The sequence below is a fragment of the Nomascus leucogenys genome, chromosome 7b, assembly GCF_006542625.1.
Source record: "Nomascus leucogenys isolate Asia chromosome 7b, Asia_NLE_v1, whole genome shotgun sequence".
NCBI classification, from domain to species: domain Eukaryota; kingdom Metazoa; phylum Chordata; class Mammalia; order Primates; family Hylobatidae; genus Nomascus; species Nomascus leucogenys.
In genome coordinates, this window is record NC_044387.1 from 102,341,813 (window position 1) to 102,364,813 (window position 23,001).

The following is a 23,001-nucleotide window of genomic DNA, read 5'->3' on the forward strand; positions in this document are numbered from 1 at the left end:
GGGAAAGAGAGATCTGAACTGGAAATGTAAGTATAGGAGATGTCAGCATGTAACCTGCGCTTAAAGCCGCGAGACTAGGGTGTTGTTCACCAAGGGAGTGAGTCTAGAAAGATTAAGAAAGAACAACGGCTGAGCCCTGGGGCAACATTAAAACTGTGGGAATGAGAATCAGTGAAGGAGGCTGAAAAGGAGTGGCCAGTGAAGTAGAAAAATCAGGAGAGAAGGGTGTCCAGAAAGCCAAACGAAGGAAAGTGTGCAGGCAGAGGAAGTGAGAAGCTGTGACCTGATGGATTCAAGTACGATAAGTCCCCTCCCACTTTTTTGCAGTTTCACTTCCTAATGTTCCAGTTCAACTGCAGTCAACTACAGTCTGAATATATTAAATAGAAAGTTCCAGAAATAAACAATTCATGAGTTTTAAATTGCACGCTGGTCTGAGTGGGATGAAATCTCACTCTCCAGCTGGGATGGTGAATCTTCCCGTTGTCCAGCACATCCACACTGTGTATGCTACTCGCCCCTTCCATCTCGGTTATCAGATCAACTGTTGTGGTATCACAGTGCTTGTGTTCAAGTCACCCTTATTTTGCTTAATGATGGCCCCCAAGTGTGCAAGTAGTAAGGCTAGCAATGCAGATCTGCCAAAGAGAAACCACAAAGTGCTTCCTTTAACATAGGATCCACAGGATTTGGTAATAATCCCAGTTTTAGGCATCTACTGGGGTCTTGAAACTTATTCCCTGTGGATAAGGGGGAATGCCACTGTAAAATGAGGGCTTAAAATTGACCTTGGGATATAGCAGCATGGAGATCTTGGGCCATCTTGACAAAAGTGTTCTCTGTGGAATGGTGATGATAAAACTTTCATTGGATTTAAAGGAGATGAGAGTAGAACATTTAGAAACATCCAGCATAGACAAGCCCTTCAAGGAGTTTTCCTAAAAAAGAGTGAATAAAATAAAGAAAGTAAAATAAAATAAAACAAAAAAGAGGGAGTAGCTGATAGGGAAATCAAGAAAAAGCACCCCCTCCTTGACTTTTTTTTTTTAAAGATAGATATAATAACTACATGCTTGGGATCATGGGAATGAGTCCATAGGGGCCAAAAATAAATGATAATATAGAGCATAAAATTGCTGGTAGCAAAATAAGACAATGCAATTTGGGGGATTTGAAAGCGTATGTCTAAAACACATATTTAAATTAACAAGTAATAAAGTAATGTCTACTCTAATTCACCCTTTTTCTTTGCATCACATTCAAAATTCTGACCCACTTAAAAACGATACCAGATAAGTATTTGTCTCTTATCTGATTAAAACAATTAGTACTAAAATGTGTATCAGGCTGAACATCCCACCTAAAGTCCATATTATTTTTACAGATTTGCAATAAAATGAATCTCTAGTTGGAAGATATTTTCGAGTGGCATTTTCTGACCACTTGAGACATGACTCATTCCATATTTAGTTTTTCAGAGAGTAAGTAGGTTGAACCAGCATTATTATCCACAGTCAAAATGCCCCAAAGTCAATTGTAGATCCCAGAGATGTACAAAAAAACTTTCATGTGAAAACAAGGTCACGCTTCTCCACCACACCTAGGGCTAAACCCGTTTCCACCTGTAAGTGATGCAGAGCACACCGTCATCAGAGTCTATTTCCACAAAATAATAGTCTCTTTGTAACACCGAGGAGTCAGGCTGAAAAGAGAAGTTCGGTGCTTTAGAATGAAGAATGCTCTGGCTTGGGCGCAGATTTAGACAGGTGGATTCAGATGCTGCTTACGGAAGAACTCTCTTTTGGTGAAGCAAAACATCTTCAATCCAGAAGTATGTTTAGCCTCTAACGTGATCTTCTTGCTGTGCCCATGAAAACCTGTTGGACTCTGAGCCAGACTTGCCTGAGCCTGCCCCACATGCACGTGTATAAAATGGTGGTCCTTTTCTCCTTCTGTCTGAATCACATTGCTGTACTATCCATTGACTCACCCTACCCACGAAAAGAGTTGAAGTGAAAAAAGAACCCGAAGCAAAACTTTGCCTGGCTGACTATGCCTATAGCCTGTGAGTCACCCAAAATTTTAACTATGGACTTGACCCCTACTGAGCCCAGGCAAGCCCAAGAACTCCCCATCCCCACCCCATCCTCAACACAGAGACTTTCCTGAGGGACTGGAGCTAGCATAGTACAATCACACTGCATAGCCACAAATCACCAATCTACCTTTGCAAAGTGCAGCCTTCTTAAGGTGTAGCGTGCATACGTATCAATGCATATGTGGTATTTAACACAGGTTAATGAGATGAACCCTAAGTGAGCTTTCTGTAGGACATCATATACTGCAATTACGATAAGTTTATGTTAAAATATAGGGACTTTCCAGGTAAATGATTAAATAAAAATGATTTTTAAAGTATTTATCCACATGAGCTGCCTTACACATATTTCTTAAGAATGTATGTGCAAAGGGTTAATATTATATGTAAGGTAGACATCTAATGGATAAATTTAAAAGCAACTAAAAACATAGCATCCTGTGTATAAGTTTCATAATTGTGCGTTCCTCCAGAGATAATGGATATTATTATCAGCAGCGCCTGTCCTAGGAAACTTGGCAAGGTTATGATTGTTTGTTACAGCTTTGGTTATATTAACATACACATTAATATTTATAAATATTTGATGTCATGTTAATTTTTCATATAAGATGATTTATGTAATGTTGCTGTGCCCTGTTAGAGGGCATTTGCAATATGCTTCAAAAGGGAACTGAATTGATGCATGTTCTTTAAGGGAACTTGCCTGTATATCACTGTTCTTACGATGCATTATTCTGAACAAAAGTATTTCAAAATAAATTATGTGAATTGTGGATTTACTCCATTAACATTTTAAATAAAACATAAAGGAAAAGATCATGCTGAAACTATTTGCTGCATTTTTAAAAGGAGCTCTGTTCTCTTGGAGCAGAACAAAGTTTACTGAAAGACTCTTTTTCAAAAATGGAGTTATCAAGCAAGCAGTAGTTTTGCAATTTTGTTTTAAATAATATATAGTCTATATAGCATGCAAACTAGCATATTCAGAAAAGTATATAAACTTGAGATAAAAAAATCATAATATTCTTGTTTATCAATTTTCTTTTGCTGAAGTATATTTGACTGTGATGATCAAATTTGGACATTAAGAGAATTAAATATAAATTCAGGAGGATGTGTATAATAAATAAATCAAAAAGTTATTAAATGAATATTTGCTTTAGGTAAAAAATTCTTTATAGGAAGTTTAATAGGTTTGTTTAGTATTATAGTACTGCTTTATAATATAGTTCATCGGTCCACATTACCAAATAATATTATTAATGATGTTTCACTTTTTTTTTTTGTTTTGGTCAAAAGGATAAAATATTTTACGTAAAATCTGTGGAAAAAACGCAGAAACCCTATTTTATATGGTAATCCATTTTCCAATTTTTTTTTTTTTTTTTTTTTTTTTTGAGACGGAATCTCGCTCTGTCGCCCAGGCTGGAGTGCAGTGGCGCAATCTCGGCTCACTGCAAGCTCCGCCTCCCGGGTTCACGCCATTCTCCTGCCTCGGCCTCTCCAAGTAGCTGGGACTACAGGCGCCCGCCACCATGCCCGGCTAATTTTTTGTATTTTTAGTAGAGACGGGGTTTCACCGTGGTCTCGATCTCCTGACCTCGTGATCCGCCCGCCTCGGCCTCCCAAAGTGCTGGGATTACAAGCGTGAGCCACCGCGCCCGGCCATTTTCCAATTTTAATGGATGTTACTTTATCCTTTTTTTTTCCATGTAGGCATTTTTTTGAGTATCATGTTGTAGTTATGCTATTAGCATATGAACTATTAATAAAATTCGAGTTTTGTACTTGTTTCTTTCTTTCTTTTATTATTTTTTACTTTCTTAAGAGATGGGTCTTGCTACATTGCCCAGGTTGGTCTTTAACTCCTGCAGTCAAGTGATCCTCCCACTACAGCTTCCCAAAGTGTTGGGATTACAAACATGAGCCACTGATGCTGGGATTACAGGCTTCAGCCACCAGCGCCTGGCCTGTACTTGTTTCTTTTCAACAATTTTAACTAGCCCTTCTATAGTTCCTTTTTCCCTATTAAGATTCAAGTTTTCTTTAAGGTGAACAATTCATTATTAACTTACTGTTCTTTTTTTCGCGTCCCTAAAATGACACGTCATCCTGCGGTATAACACTAAGAACAAAGTTAGTAAATCTGAGAATTTTGGAAATCCTCATTTAAAATATACAACTGGAATGGAATATTTTCTCCTAAATTTATCATTAAATAAGTAATAATTGTTACTTTTCATTTCATCACTGGCACTGTATTAAACCCTTAAATAACTCAAAAAATCAACTTCAGAAATTACCTTTGATTTGACATTACAGAAGTTGGTTTGTTATTACTATCCAGTTTCACAAAATTGACAATTAACTTGAGCAAAATGTAATAGAATTTTTTCTCTCATATTTTCATACTCAAATTAATTCTGTCATCACAATTATTCACATTCCAAAAAAATTTAAAGCAGGTCATGAGGGAAGAAAATGCCTTAATTTGAGGCCACGCAGAAAGATCTATGGCAACAAAGCATGGGAAAAGGTGGGAATAGGTTTACATCCTGAAGCAACAGACAGCTAGCATTGTGCAAAGTATATGACTATTAAGTCATTTTAAATTCACATAATATCATCTGAAAAAATGTTGCTAATGCACATAGTCACAAACAGCAGTCAGCAGTAGATAGACTGTGTTAAGTATAAATGATTTGAATTACTACCTACATATATTTAGCTTAGAATATTTATAATACACACATGGAAATCTATATTTCATAATATATAATACAAGAAGGAAAATATGGGAAACGTGGTATTTTTAGAGTATCACAAATCTGTGTTGTCAAATATGAATCAAAATTTACTCTTCAGAATTCCTGTTTCCTGAATGAAGAAGAATCAGAAATTTAGAAGATGTAGTATTACGTATGATCAAAATGTTACAAGGCATAGTAACTGAAATTATCAAACATATCAGCAGAACCACCTTGCTTGGAAGACTATAACAGATCACCCATCAAGAAAAAAAACAGAAATTAAAAGCTTTAGGTGTCAAAGGATAGGTAATTAGGAAAGGATAATCAAAGAGTGGATTCCACAAAAAGGTTAGTGCTGTACTTTATGTTGCTGAAATAAACCTTTTGGCAATTGATATATAAGTCATCAAATTAAAAGTTTTCCATCTTACACTGATTCTTTTATAGGTAAAAGTATGCGTTAGGTAAATAATAAATTAAGAAAAAGAAGGTCAATATTCAATTGCAGTGTTTTGAAAGCATCTTCCTTAAGATTATATGCACCCAAGAGACAATTAGCTTAAAACTGTAACGCTATAGTAGGAGAAAGAGATCTAGATACACGGACACATGCATACACACATAGATACACAAATCTATAAGTATATGTGAGGGTATCTCCAAATACAGTATAAAAATCTATATTGAGTTGGCTACTATTGTTCTTATTGTAAAGTTTCTAATGTAGTCGTAAAATCGCAAGGAAGTTAAAACGTCAGAATAGTTTACCGCTCCAAATTAGATTGTGATATTTTATCTAAATCTAGGCAAAGCCAACTCTTTTTAAAAATACTCTTCAGAGACAGGGTAGTCTCAGATATCATAACTACAAAAATAATGTGCAATTTAATTTAAATCTAGATTTTTATACTTAGAGACAATTTAGTTATCGAGTTACAGAAATTATGACATTGCTAAATGAAGGTTTTACTGAATTAAAAAATACTATACTGCAAAATAATTTTTCTAGGTGAACATGACAAAAATTCCATTAGTGGTATTCTCACCAAAATTTGATATCTATAAAGAAAACTCATAGCAGATCAATACTAGTAAGATAAATGTATCAAACTTACACACATACAAATCACATTTCTTTTTATAGCTGATTAATACTTAGTAATACATAATTAACAGTTATGAAAACATTGTACTATGTGTTTAAGTGACAGTGCAATAAATTAAGGCTTCACATCAAACCCCATGTAGGCCACTTTTGGAGGTGTCTACTTCCCTAGTCATAAACATTACCCTCAGTCAGCGTGCACATTTTCATTACCAAGTAAAATAAGTAATTGTTGAATGAGCTGGAATGGCTCAAAATAACATATTACCACAAGAAGAAAAAAAATCATTTATAAATCCTGTATGCCTTTTTTTTTCATCTTTGGATCTGGACAGTTGGTGTTAGATAAATGTTTAAGACGAAGCTGAAAGATTTTAGCATCATTTCACACAAATCATTACATTATATTTATTTTGAATTTTTCCTACGTAAGCCGAACTAGAAGAAAATAATTGGTTAGATAAATGAAAGATATTAATAATAAACTCTAACCCTCTAAAGTTTAAATTCTATCTCATTTGATTCTCTTAATATCTTAAGAGAAGCAGATAGAGGACTATTACTTCTTGTGTGGCAGATTTAACCCCAGGATGAAATGAAATTGTTATTTGATAACAGTTCAGTTTGTTGGTGATAATGGTGACCCTTGGTGTTTCAAGTGGGTTTTTGGCCAGGTCATCTGCATAAGTGAATCTAAACTAATTATTTCAATAGACCTCTCTTATATAAACTGTGTTAACGTAAACACTGTATAAACTCTAAATGTAGTGGGGGAGGTTGGGGTGTGCAGAACAGACAAAAAGATTGCTTTCTACAATTTAACCCTGAACATATGGCATGTCCATACATGTAAAATTAATGTGCCCAGTACAATCAATCATTTAATAGTTTATCAGTGATTGCAGATCACAGCAAAATACGTTTTGCCACATTACTATGCATCTGTTAGAAGACAAATGTAAATGGATAAAATGAGCTCAGGTCATAGTTCATTTTTCTTTCCGTTTATGACTATGAATTTTTTATTTTACCAAGACTTTTGTTAAATAAAAAACCTCACCCATGATTAGCACTGATTTATTTTATGTTCATTTTGGATTTGATATTAGCGTTTTTATCACGAATGTATCATATCCATAACAAGGCAAAGATACTGCGTTTACTTTCTGCTCTGGTTTCAGTTATTTATATTAAATTCTGCCTTTAGGAAGAGTTACGGGTAACCATTTTAGGGTTAATCTGTCACTGCATGATTAAGTATGAAAGGAAACCATTCAAAAGTCACAAGAATGAAATGTAACAGAATGCACAAGGGGTCAAGGATGTGTATTTTTCCTTCCACCGTCATCTACTGCTATTCAGAACAATTGATTAGACACGTTCATTATTGTTTTGCAACCACACATAAACCATTATTACCTGCCATTCACTCCCTAAGGTGTTCTAGTGGACAGTTTTTCAATGATTTGTAATTTCAAATAGCAGCAAACTTACAGTTCACCTTGTTTAACTTCCCTGGTCCTTCAAAGAGGATTACCAACTTCTACAAGCTAAACATTGGAGCAGTTGCAGCCTTCCTGGAAATTTGTTATCATCCCTGAACTATACTCAGTCCTTAAAACAGTGATTTTACTTTATCCTGAATAGACGAATAATGGAGGAGGGAACCATCCTCCTGCAGCTTAAATCTTCTGTAAGTCTAGCTTTCAACCATCATTCGAAAATATGTGCTGAGGGTTGCAGCAGTGTTATTTAGAGAAATTGGTAAATGAATTATAAAATGGGTTATAGGCCGGGCGCAGTGGCTCACGCCTGTAATCCCAGCACTTGGGGAGGCTGAGGCGGGTGGATCACAAGGTCAGGAGTTCAAGACCAATGTGGCCAACATGGTGAAACCCCGTCTCTACTAAAAAAAATAAACAACTAAAATTAGCCAGACCTGGTGGTGAGTACCTGTAATCCCAGCTACTTGGGAGGCTGAGGCAGAGAATTGCTTGAACTTGGGAGGTGGAGGTTGCAGTGAGCTGAGATCACACCACTGCACTCCAGCCTGGGCAACAGAGTGAGAATGTATCTCAAAAAAAAAAAAAAAGTGTTATATTAGCAGCAATTTTATTGTAAATCTGTACAACATATAAAACAAAGGAAGATGAGTAAAATTGCTGTGGAACAGGACCTAAAGTTTTGTCAAGTTCAATTTTTTCATATTATAAAATGACTTTTCTCAAAAGCAGACTCAAGCAATAAAGTATTTTCTTTGTGGAATTCACATTGGGGTGTATATGTGTTCTTCAGAGGCATTGTTCTTTCACTAAACTCTAGTTCATAGTTCCGTGTGTGTGTATGATTTTATACGTGTGTAACTAATATGATCAGAGCAGGCTCTATTCCTCCTAGAAATATGTGTCATTCTTAGTGTTTGGGCTCTGGAAAAAGAGTGATTAATCCTGGCTCTTCTACTTACATTGGACAAATTACTCACTTTTCAATGTACTGATCTTTAAAGTGAGGAAAATAATAGTAATGACTTTTGAAGTTGTTATGAGGACCACATGAGACAATGTATGTTATGTGGTGGGCACGTTGTCTGCAAGAAAACATGCGTGTAGTCCAGGCGAGTCAGGAGGAGGAGGGAAAATAGGATGCAGACCAGGTAATTGCAGTAGTCAAGACAACATAAAAAGAAAGGCTTGTTTTTATGCTTTTCCCACTACTTATAATAAGGACTTTAATCTGCAATATAAGAGAAAACAGGGTCACGTCCTTAAGTGTAATCATAGTACTTTGCTAAAAGTCACATCCCTCAGAGACAAGTAATTGCAAAAGAAGGGAGTGAAGATGGCAGGATAGTGATAATGTGTTATGTTAAAAATGTAAGGGCTTTCAGCATGAGCAAGGCTTATGAAAACCATCCTAGAAATAGCGTGGGATACTGACCTGTAAATGCCTAGCTTCCGAATAGAGCTCTTAAGTTTTTTTGATATATTTATTCGAGATTTCTATTAAAGGCTACACAAGTTGAGTTAGTTTCTATTCCATTTCACAAGCAGCATTCTTTAATTTCTGATAATAAATAGAACCAATACATATTTAAAGGTTCATCCCAAAATTTATATAATTTTAGAATCACATATAAAATATTAAACAAGACAGCCAGCAAAAATTTGTATACAGTGTTCCAACTATTAAAGTACATAGAAAATGCTATCTCAGTTTATAACATTGATTTTATGACTCTTAGAAAATATAATCCAAAATTGAATTTTGAAGTGTCACTGAATTTGCAGCTGGAATTTCTTCTGGTAGATACTCTCACCCTCTTCATTTTGTGAATTTTGATTTCTTTCTTAAATGGGAATGTGTCAATTTGAAAATAATTCAACTACAGTTATTTGCAACAACTTATTTTTAATGGGGAAATGTTAAAACTGAAATATATATTTACTTTATGAAAAATAGTTAACCCAGGGCAATATTTCTCAAACTTCCTTTTGAGTAAGAATGTTCTGGAAGACTTGTTTAAAATACTAATTTATTGGTTCTGCCCTTGGGGATTCTGATTCCCTATAGCTGAAATAGGGCCCAGGAATGTAGATTTTCTCAAGAACCCTAAGGTGATTCTGATTACAGGGGGTCTAAAGGCAACAATTAGAAAATCATTGGTCCAGGGCTACCATAGATAGTTAGAGCATATTTGTCATCAAGATAATCTTCAAATTTCAATAAAGAACCTCTTTATTATCAACATTACTCCAAAATGTAGTAAAGGTTGATTTCTAATAAGTTTGAAAATAAATATTGCCTGTACCATGGCCTGATTTAAATCTAGTTTCTAAGTCACACTGTAAACTCTTGAGGCAAGATTCTAGTACTCACTGATCAGTGTAAATAGAGACTAAAGATAAATGCAGAGCTCCATTAAGCCAGGACTCCAAGCTAGGAATCTCACATGCACCCTCTCTTCCTTCCAGCATTTCTTAGTTTATCTTCAGTTTAAGCTTGTTCTCCCTTTTCTTTCCCCTGACTCAGATTCTCTCACTGCCAATTTCCTCCCTCTTTATAGACTCTTAGCTTATAATCTTCTCATGGCCTACTTTTTTTTCCTCCTAGATATCTTATCCAAGGATAAAAGAGGGGAAGGTGAATCCTGGTCTTTCATAGATTTTGTGGATTAAAAGTGCTGGACTTGCAGTACAGGGCTAAGAAAGAAGTGTTAGGTAAACACAGAACGAAATTTGGACGCTTCTCTGCCCAGGCCAGATTCTTCTTTCTCCCAGTCTGCTCTAGAAATGCCTGGCTTCTTATGTTTTTCACTAAAGCAAACAAAGCCAGAGCTACATCTTCATCAGGTAAACTAAAAATCAGATCATATGGCCCATAGGAGCTTGCTGTATTTCAATATGACTCCTCTACCATTTCATGACTTTATTCCACAACTCTCTTTTCTCAGAAATGCATCACACCACAGAGAAAACCAAGCTTTGCTGTCTTAAGCACCAAAAATGAACCAAAGTTTGGCCCGGCGTGGTGGCTCACACCTGTAATCCCAGCACTTTGGGAGGCCCGGGAGGGTGGATCACGAGGTCAGGAGATTGAGACCATCCTGGCCAACATGGTGAAACCCCATCTATACTAAAAATGCAAAAATTAGCTGGGTATGGTGATGCGCGCCTGCAGTCCCAGCTACTCAGAAGGCTGAGGTAGGAGAATCGCTTGAACCCGGGAGGCGGACGTTGCAGTGAGCCGAGATCACACCACTGCACTCCAGCCTGGTAGCAGGGTGAGACTCGGTCTCAAAAAAAAAAAAAAAATTCCAAAAATGATCAAAAGTTTTAGGCAAGAGGATAGCTTTACCTAGAAGGTTGTTAGAAATATCTTTCTCTGTCCCACTTGGGACGTTTGTACCCTAAGAGTAGTGGTGTTTCTGGTGTCATCTTTAAGCGAACAAAGAAAGAATTCCATGACCCATGGAGATGACTGCTTAGGTTTCCAGACTGAGGTAATTCATGCAACTGTAGCCTAATGTACTTCTGACATCAGGATTTATGGATGACCCAGGTTTAGGCTCTTAGAAAAATCAGCTATGAGTTGAATACAGACTTGAAGTGAAAGTAAAGACGAAATAAAATATCAAAATCTTATGTTGTATTTTAAATTTCTAAAGTCTTAAGGAAGTTGTCTATGTCCATTTCAAATGGGTATAACGGTCCATGACAGGCTTTGAGAAAATAGTATATGAGCATGAACTTCATCGTAAGTATGTTGTTAAAAGTGGCAGTGGTACTGATGATGTAAACATCTTTCCTCTCCTGGCATTAACAGACAGAAATGTGACTTGTAGATTCAGTCTCTCCCAACCAACACATATGTAAGAAAAATGTGAAACTCACCTCTCTGCTTACATATCCTTAGCTGATAGTTCACAGACAAGAAGTTTTGTGAGACTGAACCCTAAATGATCTGTTAATGATTTGGGATTTTAAACAGTTTGCTCTGAAAGCTAGTTCTTGTAACCAAGTTTGACATGAAAATAGTACTGTCATTAAATTCAAGGAAATACCACAGTTTAATGCTTAATCACATTAAATTTCAGATAATTTGTATGTCATGAAGCTGTATTTTGGAAATATCAGTTGGAGCTTTACTACTGAGCAGACCATATATCTACATAGACTCTTAGTCTTAGAGCACTTCAGTGTCAAGTTGTAGTTTTGGAAAGCTGGTATGGAAAAAAAAAAACACCTGTTTATTAATGGCATTGAAATGTTTTAGGGAATACCTCTATGTAATTAAAGTGGCAATGATAACGAATAATAGGGCTACAATTACTTTCTTCTAGAACCAGCTTCTTTCTTTCAAGGGAAAAATTCTTGCCCCGTCACTTGCTTCGTGAATTTCCAGGAGTGTTCCTTGCCTCTGATTTGAAGCACGTTAATGTTGTTCTTTTTTAAGCAGTTCTGATTCTTTGTCCTACACATTTTTGTGTATAGATGTTGTCTGGGTGATGGAAAGGTAGAGATTAAACTGAATTTCTTGCAGGGTCAGTTTACATAGTGAGTTCTGAAAGGGCTGGGTGGTAGATTTACATTTTCAAGCAAAATCACTGAAATTATGGTGAGTAAAACATATGATAAGGATATTAACATACACCTAATAGGTCACCCATACTCACGTGGGAGTTTTAGTACTTCTTAGTAATTCCATTTACTTGACACAAATGGTTTTGGCTGATTGCTCTAACCGATCGCCATACCTTGAGCAAAACAACTGATGTCATTCAATGAGGAGTTAGGATCCATTAAAGAGAAGCCCATTATAACAGCTTATACAATCTACAATGCAAATGAGAACACTGTTTCAACATAAGATGAAAAAGGTATTCTGAAAGAGGCTAAAGTATTTGCTAAATTTTTAAAAAGCGCCAGTCTTGACGCCTAAGATTTCTTAAATATTTTTCAAAGTGTCAACTCAGAATTGTGGAATATGTCTTTTGTCTTCCCACTGCAAGGATTCAAACTTCACATAATGCACAGAAAGATCTCCAGTCAGGATCCCCCCCACCCAATACAACGTTGTGTTAAACTTCCTCCGATTGTCCAGCTAATTCTTATGCTTCTCCAATTTTACTGGATATGATGTTTTTATTGGGGTTCATGGAAGCATGGCTAATGACATCAGCAAGCTTTGTAATTTCTCACTGCCAGTTTTCTACACAACTTACACTTTTGTCACTCGAACTGCACCAAATTGCTCCAACAATTAATCTTGAAGCGCAGGAGTAGGGGGACTTTTAAATGGACCCCTTCTTGGGATTTTGTGTTAAAAGCAGGAAAGTTCCCATGAGTGAAGGGGATAAGTTAGCTTTTCCAGCCTCTGCCTCTCCCCAAGTCTCACTCTTCTCTGCCACCCCCCCAAAAAGGAATGAATTACATTTCTCTTCTTGTCCTTTAAATGAATAGCATAGTTTGGGTGAAATTATCAGGCAATTGCATGCCTTTTATGCAGATAATGCTATTTGATGAAAGCGGTGTTTTGATCTGCTAAGGATAATACAGATCCAGGGTTGGATTCATTGGTGAGAGTAAAGCTGTCTTCTGTGATAACTTCATCTCAGCATGAGGTCAGACGGGGAAAACTGGGATGGGGGATTAAAAAATGACACAGTCGGAGCAGTATTCAGTTCCCTGCTGTGCTCCTGGCTGCACACTATAGCTTATGTTTCTGATCTGTTATGGTATTGTCTGCCTTTCTCTCTCGGAGCAGAAAGAGATTGCTTAAAACTTTTCTTTTTTCAGCTAGAGGGATTATTTCTGTGCAGCTTTTTTAATTAAAGAAACTGTATCTTTTTCAAGGCAATTTAAAGCTGCAAGGGAAGAACCATCAACATCCATAACTCAGTACTATTATCTGTAACAAAGTGTAAGCTCTAAATTTGATATTCAGAAATAGGGGAAAGGAGCTACAGAACTCTGTTGTATTTTTAACCTTCAGTGGTTGCTCAAATCCCTAAATGAAGAAGAGTAAATAAATTATTTTGTATAAGTCCTGAATATGTTTCTATAAGTAGTAACTTTCAGCCTCTTTGCTTTTGAGCTTAGCTGAGCTTTCTTAATTAAATCTTCATGATGATAGCGAAGTGCACTTGAAAATGGTGTAAGAGGAAATAGATTTGACTATATATCCTTTTCTTTACCCAGAGATCATTTTTAAACATTTCCATTCTACTGAAAGTGATAACAGTAGAAAATGTCTGCTTAATGTGGGCAATTTGCATTTAAACAGTGCAAAGTACAACATTATGGTACTTTATCACGACGAATCTTTGCATTTGTGATAAGCGGTCATCATCTTTATTAATCTGAGGGGAGCACGGATTGAATCTATCCAAAGTGATGATGAATTTGTCAGGACATATACATTTGAGTTGAATTTATAGCTCAATTTAACCCAGGTTAATGTCGAAAATCCTCAAATGTTTCAAATAAGGCCCATATGGTTATCACTTTACAAAGCACACAGGCTCTGTGCTTGAGTTGCAACATACACATCTCCAACTAAAGTCCATGCCAGATCAATTAGAAACAGTCCTCCTGGGCAGACAGGAACAAACAGAGATTGTTTCCCCAATACCAGCTGAACCCTTGTCTTCAAGAAATGAAAAGCAGTCATCTTAGGCCCTACGCTTCTTGCCACTAAAAATCCAAAGGAAATTTGGAAGACAATAGGGTTTTATAAATAATGTCATATTTAATATAAAAACATGAGTATCTACATGTTATAGGTGCTTGCTACAATTTGTTTCCAAATTTCGATAAACATCATATCCTACTGAAAAAGAGAAAACCAAAATTTGATCTCTTTGCCTTTTCTCATTATTTTTGTGTTTACTTCAAATTATGTTTCCGAGGAAAGTCAACCAAGGTCAAAAGTGGTTCGTTGTAATGACCGGAATTTTAAAACGATGTCCCATTGAAAACTTCACGGTCAGAGAAGTAGAAAAGTATACTTAAATATATTTTCAAGGTAAATTTTATTTATGGCATACCCCTATTTAAAAAAGAAAGTCAGAAGGGCTAAAGACAATGACAATATTTTATTCATGTATCCACTCATTCGTTCAACAAACATTTATTGAGCAGCTCCTATAGGCCAGCCCATGGGCTAGACTTGTGTGTCCAAAGACGACTGGACAAGAGTGCTCCAAGAGTGCTCAGCTATTAGGAAAGCCCTATACAAAAAACAGTGCCATCCTTTATTACATGCAGAAAACACAGTGGAAGCACTGCCACGGGAGGAGAGCATCACTAATAGGTACTTTAAAAACCATGCGTTTCAGGGGCCCCGATGCAGGGCATTCCAGATTAAGAGGTCACCAAAGGGAGGAGAAAGAGTAGGGCACTTCTGGGAAATAAAAAGATGTTCAATTTGTCTGATACTGAATTTAGTCACTTGATAGCTATATTTTTAACCTATATTTACAAGTTAACATATAAGCTGGACCTTGAAATATCTAAAGGGTGTTGTTTTCCTAAAAAATTGTCCTGTAGTGTCACTATTTTATCATAAACCTTGCCAGCAGCTAATGCCCACCTCGAGTACACTATATATGCTTCTCACTGAAAAGTTGTTTATAGAAAATATGATAGATTTTAAAAGGTACTCTATGATAACTCTTAACAAGGTTCCAACTTTCAGTGTGGAATAATGTAGCAAGTTTTAAATATGTTCACAGAGCTAAACCAAAACCGAAAGTTCCACATGTTAAAAGACGCTGGTGTTCAAAATCCTTTGCAAAACCTGGGGTCTTTTATGAGGCTCTAGCCAAAGCAAGGGAGCCCTTGGGTGGTGCTACGCAAATGCATTTCCACCGAAGTTCGGAGCCACGCATAGGCCAGGTTTATACCATGGAATACAAGCGAATGTACTGGAGAAGCATGGTCCCAGTTGAAGGTTGCTTCGTCTCATCACCAGTCCATTCAGTGGCTCCAAAATGCATGCACATTGAGAGAGGCTTATCTTGCTTTAATTAAGATAATGAAAGCATATTTTCCTCTACAAACAGTCATTTAATTTTATGACTTTGTCAGTGATCGAATTAAAATATTTGTTTCATAGTTCCCTCAATCTAACAGCCAAGGGATAAGTTATTTTTTGCCAGTGGGGGGAAATGCCCACCCAATAATAACTTTAAGGCTACTTGAGAGACTTCCATGTAAAATTTAAGTTTTAGTGTTGTTCACTGTTGCAGATTGATTGCTTGCTACCTGTGAAGCCATTTGTGTAAGGGAAACACCTCAGGTGCCTAGAATTTGGGTTTTGCTCAGTGGCTACCAGCCTTTAGCCTCTGTTCTAAAGTGGCCCATCACCTATTTGCTGTTCTCAGTTGAGACATAACCTCCTTTTGGGCATACGTGGGTTATTGGCTTTCCTGGTCCTGAGGGGTGAGCTGGAAGGTCTTGGTACCTGAGATTTGGCTCCCCTGATCATTTCTACCCCGTTCCTCATCGTTCCTAGGGTCTCTTGAGTGGGAGAGGTTGCAGCCGGGGCAGCAGCTGGGTTTGAACCCAGCAGACAGGCCGCTCATGCCTCCGTTTGCTAGAGCAGATGGAATAAAGTCCAAAGAATAGGTAAACTCGAGTGATGTCCACAAGTATCCTTGGAGAGCCTAATACCTGCCTGACCCGGCGGTCCCCTTCTGCACGCCTGAAAGCCTCGCGTGTTAAAGGAGGAAGTGGCTGCGGAGATCCTCGAGTCTGCACGGGCGAGAGGCACAAACAGCTGCTACCCGGCCCTTCAGGTCCAAGCTGGCTCTTTAGGACAGGAGGAGAAAACGGACAGCCCCCAAAGGGGAGAAAGGGAAGGCGCATGTGATGCTGACTAAAATGGACAGGTGTCACCTTCAGGTGGGCAGCGACACTCGGCTGAGACTTGGCCGGCGGGGAGGCGGTGGAGCAGCAGGGCAGGGTGCTGTTGGCCTTGCCTCAGTAGTGGGGCAAGAGCCTGGCTCCTCCTCCCCAAAATGAATCCAGAGGTTCGGCCCATTATTCCCGCCACCCCCCACCCCCCCTCCCCACACACACACCAAGCACTTTTCAGAGGCTTGCAAAGGCCCCAGGCATGCGTTCCTAGGACTAGGGCCAGGCGAGGGGAGCTGGGCCACATTTTCCTTTTGGAGAGCCGCGCATCTGTGTGGCAAGAGGGGCCCACGGGAGGGCGATGCCGCCAGCTCGGTCCCATTATCCCGAGCGCGACCGGCTGCGTTCACACCGCAAAGTCACCAGCCGCGCCGGGCAGTTTGCTGAGAGCGGCCGGAGGCTTGCAAAACAGACAGCGATGTCTTGCATTTCTTCTCCCGCTCCAATTTTCATTGCTGCGGAGGGCACGACGTGAGCTGCCCGCCATCCCCGCCCTCTCTTGACAACAGCTCGGTGAGGCAAAAAGCATGATGGTCACGTAGCGAGCTGCCTCTCTGCTTTCCAGGGATTCATTTGAAGGAGGAAGCGTGTGGTAGTTTGGCACTGCACAACATCAGCTTTTCCTAACGGCCTCAAATGATGGAACTTCTTTGTATGAGAGACAGAGAGAGACCCAAATTTAACACACGTAAGCCGTCTGGATTACAGGTGCAGGCAGACGTAGAAGAGGACCCCTGCGCCCTTTGTCCACCAGCGACGCCTGGCATAGAGTGCGCAGGGCCGTATTAATGAGGTCTAGAGTATTTTTTTCTATATTGCAACCATAGTGTGAATGTTCAGCATTGCATACTGAAAAACTTTGAATCTCATGTAAGAAGGAACTGGGCTAGAGACAGGAGCCAAGATTTATTACCATTTCTAAGTTTTATGAGTTCCATTGTTTCCTACCTTTGTTACCAGCGTTAGCTGTAATGAGGATTCTAGAAAAAAGAGCTGAAAAAAAGAAGCATCCCCCAACTCTCACAATGTAGCCCTTCAGTTCTGGCCTCTTTAGGATTGGGGCAGTGTCTCATCTCTTTATTGTGTATTCGTAGATAGTAAGAGGGAGTCTCACTTACATACTTATAAAAGTTTTAAAGACCTAATACTTTCGTGTGTGGGGGGGGTGGGGGAACTGTGCCACAAAAGTGCTTTATGAAAGAGTTTCCTCACGATCATGTCCGGATTTAAATTTCAAGTAGTTTGCATGATCTTCATGTAATATCCGGGACACACCTTCATAATTGACAAGCCTTTTTTAAAAAAAAAATAATAAGAATGGCTAGAATGAGTGGGGGATATCATTCATCCGCCGGCATGACCTTATCTTTTACAAGTGTGAAATTCAGTGGCAGAAGGAGATGGATCTATCCCAGGGCGACTCTAGATTCTTCCCGCAAAGATGTGCGTGTGCTGCTTTCCGTCACTAGCGCCCCGAGAGCCGGGTCGGGTTCGCTTACTACCAAGACTTCTCTACTTAACGCGCTGCGCTCGGGCACTTAGCAACTTCGGCAACACGGGCTGTGGGTCTGGGCACACTAGTTCGAGTTTAGGGATTCTCCTCACTTCTAGCCCAAACTTTGGATTAAACTAACATAAAGGTTCAGGCTTTCCTAGAAGGCGTCGTCCTTGTTCTCCCAGTACTCGATCTGTTTCTGGTTCTGCACGGTAGTTAAAAATGCAAGTGGATTTCCTAACGGCCGAGTGCAGGTACAGGTACAGGTACAGGTCGGCGGCATCCTCCGCTCTGAAGCTGAAAGTGGAGGGTGGCGCGAGGAGGCTGGGAGCGCACCAGTCTCCGCCACGCTTCCAAGGACAGGTCGGCGACGGCCGGGGCAGGCCTGGTCGCGGGCTTCCAGCCCTCCACGGGCGGACTGCCGGTCCCAGGGGAGGGCGGGGAGATGCTCGAGCGCCCACGAGGGAGCCGCACGCACTCGGCAGCTCCAAGCACGCACGCCCCACCTCTGCCGCCGCCCCGTCCCGGACCCGAAAGGAGCCTGAAGGATCCCGCGGACCGCCGAGCCAGACAGCGGTTCGGCTCAGGTCGCCCATTCGGAGCTACAAAACTGTGGAACCTCCGGCAGTTTCGGAAGCTCCGGGGGAGGGCTTTCCTGCAGACATGGGGCGGGGGCTGGGGAGCCAGGAGCCAGCTCTGCGGTGGGAACTTCAGTGAGTAGAAAGTGGAAATGTCTTGGGAGGAGCAGCAAACTTTTTTTTCCCCTCCCACAGCAAAGAAAATCGAGGCAGGGACAGTGTTCGGCTGCTGATCTGAAGGGAGAACGGAGAGGAAGGAAGAGTAGTGAAAGTGGGGAGTGGAGCCTTCAGCGGACTCCCGGGTCCGCCCCTGGCCAGGTGATGCTGGGCGGAGGCCTAGGTGCTTGAACCCGGGGGGCAGACAATTGTTCTGCTACAGTGCCGACCAGGGGCTGGTAAGGAAGTCTGAGTGTTTACTGCCTCCCTTCCCTGTCCAAAGGTCATTTGCGCTTTTCGGTCTCGGACGAAAGGACACCGTGGAAAGGAAGGCGCGGGTCATTTTCAGAGGCTCTGCAAAGGACGGGCCGCCTACCGGGGGTGGAAATCCTTAATTACACCCTTCTGCCTCGGAATCCGTCTTCCCGGCAGTGTGTTGCACTCCCACCTCCTCGGGTGACTCAGCTGACCCGAAATGCCCACCCTACGGAAGATCAACAAAAGTAGTTTTCTAAGAAGGTTAGAGGCTTGATTACACAGAGAAGTGTTTCCACTTAAGTCCAAAGCAATTACTCACCCCCTCCCCCCCAGGGCCGCCTGCCCGCCACCCGCAGCAGAAAAGGACAGACCCCCACGCACGTACCCCCGCACTTTGTTGGTGCGTGTGAATTTCAAATGGCGCAGTAAGTTCATTAGTGTTTGCAATCAGCGGCGGGCAGACCCCTCATCAGAGCCGAAAGCCGGCAAGAGCCATTCATCAGCGTGAAGTGTTATTCACGGATGACCCCTAAATCACGGCGAGAGTAGTAGAGGCACTGATTGGTCACAGCATGGGAGCCTCGGTGCTTTCCCGAACCCGACGCGGCCGGGAGGAGGGAAGGAGGGAGGGGCGGCGAACGTGGTTCAGTCCGGCAAATCCCATTTGACAGAAAAAGGCAGTAAACGGGGAATCTCTTTTTTTTTTTTTAATAAAGAAGAAGAAGAAATAAAGTACCTGTCATCTTGACAAGTGGCGGAGCGGAGGAGTCAAGGATTATAAATGATCACAGCCAGGTCCAGCTCGCCCCGTGATTGGGCTCTCCCGCGATCTGCACCGGGGGAAGCGCATGGTAGGCTCCTCTCCTCTCCTCCTCTCCCTCGCACACTCCTGCACACACACACACACACACACACACACACGGACACGTGTACGCGCCCGGGCTCGGGCACACTCTGCCCGGCGCGTCCCCCGCCGCACAATTACGGTCCTGGATGCCGCTCCCCGGCCGGTCGTCCCGCGGGCCTCCTCACCTGGCTCTTCTCGCCTTCCTCCTCCCTCGCCTCCCCGGTCCTCCCGCTCGCGGGCCGAGCACTGAAAACTCCGGCCCGGCCTGGTCCGCCGCCTTGGAGGAGGCTGGAGGGGCCGGCGGGCGGGGAGAGGGGGAGCGCGGGGGAGAGAAAGAAAGTGAACTCATTGGCGCGCCGGCGCCCTCCCCTCCCGCGTCCCGGGGCCGCGCGGCCGGGGGCGGGCAGGGAAGGAAGTTGTAACACTCGCGCCCCCTCCCCGCCCCCGCCCCGCCGGCGCCCGCTCCCCGCTCCCTCGGCGGGGCCCCCCTCCCCCGCGCCCGGCTCCTTTGAATTTGGCCCGGCGCGGTGTGCGCGCGGCTCGGGCGGACGCGGCGGCTGCTGCGGGGGAGCCAGCCGGCGGCGCGGGCGAGCCGAGCGCGGTAAGTGCGGCGCCGCCGCCGGCGCGCCCTCCTTCCTTTCTGGGGTCCTAGTGCCTGGCCGCGGCGCCGAGAGCTGGCGGGCGCGAGCTGGGACGGCGCGTGGCCCCGGGAGGCGGCGGACGCGGGGACATCTTCCCGGCGCGCCGATTCTCTCCGCGGTCCGGCCTCCCCGTCCCCGCCCCGCCCTCGCGCCCGCCACCTCCGGCCGCCGGCTCAGGTGGGAACTTCGCCGGCGCCTCTCGCCTGGGGAGCCAGGCGCCGCGCCCCCGTTCTGGGGAGCCCCGGGGTCCCTGAGGAAGGCAGTCCGGAGGCAGGGCGCCCGGTGGGGGCGGGGAGGGGAGCTCGCCTGGTCCTCTTCGGCCCCCGGTGTGTGGCGGGGCCCCGCGTCCTCTGCGGGGGCGTCTTGACAGGATCCTGGGGGGCTTCCAGCGAGCGGAAAGCCCCGGGATGTCACCGCTTTCCGGGGCAGGCACGGGAGAGAAGGCTTCTGCAGCGACCAGGGAGCCAAGTTGGAAAGGAGTGAAGGAGGGAGAGTGAGGGGCGAGGGGTAGCGTGGGGAGTGGTGGATCACGGCTGAAACTTGATCGGGAAACTCTGGATGGGGCTGGAAACACACACAAAATATCCTGAGCTGGGCGTTTCAAAAATTACGAATTTATGAGCCTGCAACTGAGATTCTAAGTCCCTCTCGTGTTTTACAACCGATTACAAAGAGCTTCACATATTTTAGGTTGAGGCGGGTTGTGTCTGATTGATCTTTGCTGAGCATCTTACTATGCAGCTTGGATTCCATTCTTACTGCCTCACCTTTAAGGTAGCTGGAGTGGTAACTTGTTAATTTTTATTGTAGAGAGAGGGTAACAAGTACTTGTACCGTGTAATACATCACGTATGTGTGTTTCCCGAAGTCATTATAATTTGGAGGTAGAGAAAAGTTTCCAGGTACATGTGAGGAGGTGCAATGGAAATGAAAGGCTGAGAGCTGTGCTAGACTTTTTACAGGGCCCCAGACGGCTGGGATGCCCGAGAACAGGACTGTCTCTTCCTCATGCTCTATTTCTTATCTTCTGACAATGTATTTTGTCAAACATTGGTAGACTCTGGCAGAATCCACTGGGTGGTCTTTTCACTAGAAATGGAAATATGTTGAGGCATTACCTTTCCCTTCTCTTGTCAAAAGAAAAAAGGTGGATATGGCATGTCTGGAAAGCTTGGAAGAGTATCCCAAAAGATGGTATTGTAACTGAACAGAACTTGGTGATTTGATTGATCCCTTAGTGAATTTCTTTAAAATAATGACGCATATCCCTTTTTCCCCACTGCCTACTTGGAGAAGTATTTGTAGTCTTTATGGTATTAATATATTGAGAACAGACTGACTTCAGAATTAAGAGCAACTGTGTAATAATAATTATCTATTTTAATATTTCAATTAAAACAAGATTTTATAAATTCAACAGTCTTTTTTTGTGCATTCCTTAATACACTTTTAATTATCTAAAACTTCGAGCATGTATATCTTAATATATAAAATTCTTGTATGAGCCCTGAAAGTTTGGATTTGTAATTCTAAATGCAGAGTAAATATTTAATTCTTGATCTAAGAGTGAGAGGTTAGTTCAGTAATAAGACTTGCTAATCCCACTTTAAAATGTCATGGCATTCACAAATTATTCCTAAATTCTTCAAAGATAGGAGTTTATAATGAGTTTGGTTATTCTATTGTGTATTTCAGGATTGTATCTCTTCCTCTTGGATTTCCCTTAACAAGCTTGTTCTTTTTTTCTTACATGAATTTTATTATTCCTCTTAGTCAAAGATTTTTTTCTAATAGTAAACAAATATATCTTAAATAACTTAGAAAAGAATATATAGTTAGAAAAAGTAGTTCAAATCAAGTACACATTTTACATGCACTGCACAGTTTTTATGAAAAATGTAGTTATACTAATCACCATGCTAATGTTTATATATTTGGAAAACTCTATGAACCCCCTGTGCTAATAGCTTTATGTTAGCAACCTATGCACCCTAATGAGGATTACTTGATTGCTGGAAATAAAGCAGATAGATTTATGGAATTGTGACTAGTTATTCCTCCAAATGGGATTATTTTGCATGGCTGTGTTTATTTTCTAGAAAGATGTTTTAGGTAAATTATTGAGGCTTTTCTTACTATGATTCTGTAGGCGTGTCATCAATCTTTTGGTTAGAAAAGGGAACCTACCTTATTAGGGTGAAGACAAAGAAAGATAAGGATGCTTATCTTTGAATAGAAAAAAGCTCCTAAAGAGAGTGAAAACTTTTAAACTTATTCAGAAAGGAAACCTAGCTAAACAATAATGATCCAGTTAGGAAGTTCAAGCTACTCTTTCTTAGCTTCGCTTCTGGGAGCCAAGAGTAATTATTCTCTTTGTGAAGAGTCAAGCAAAGAAGATAGCAGGAAGAAGTGCGTGGCTATCGTTGTGAGTAGAGTGACCTGTCAGAAATACTGAATCACCGTTAGGCTGGGTGTACAAAAAATGATGTTTTTGCAATAGCTGTTAATGTATGTTTGGAAATGCTGAAGTTTATCCTACCTATAGAGATACTAGGGAATAAGTTCAGAGCATGGTCATTGTCTGATATAAAAGCCCAACAAAGCCAAGTTTATTAGTTTATTAATATTGGTTATTTAAATAAATGCATGTGCCTC

The 23,001-nt window shown here is 41.4% G+C and overlaps 2 protein-coding genes and 1 long non-coding RNA gene across 3 annotated transcripts in view; 1 reads left to right on the plus strand and 2 right to left on the minus strand.

Annotated features, from left to right (window-relative positions):
* The window catches only part of TENM3 (teneurin transmembrane protein 3), a 1,583,118-nt gene that overhangs the window by 914,212 nt on the left and 645,905 nt on the right, over positions 1 to 23,001 (plus strand). The gene's annotated exons all lie outside the window — the stretch shown is intronic.
* On the minus strand, positions 14,531 to 20,067 carry LOC100580076. Its single transcript, XR_178568.2, has 5 exons — positions 19,891 to 20,067; positions 19,595 to 19,688; positions 19,244 to 19,387; positions 18,977 to 19,084; positions 14,531 to 17,019 (listed from the first exon to the last, which is right to left on the minus strand). It is a non-coding gene; the product is annotated as an uncharacterized LOC100580076 (long non-coding RNA).
* Positions 17,187 to 18,943, minus strand: LOC115836078. Its single transcript, XM_030816349.1, has one exon. It carries the CDS (start codon positions 18,460 to 18,462, stop codon positions 18,001 to 18,003), a length of 462 nt encoding a protein of 153 aa, XP_030672209.1. The 5' UTR covers positions 18,463 to 18,943; the 3' UTR covers positions 17,187 to 18,000.

Coding starts and splice junctions, on each gene's coding strand:
- LOC115836078 (XM_030816349.1), bottom strand. CDS start 18,462: ATGGGCGACCTGAGCCGAACCGCTGTCTGGCTCGGCGGTCCGCGGGAT.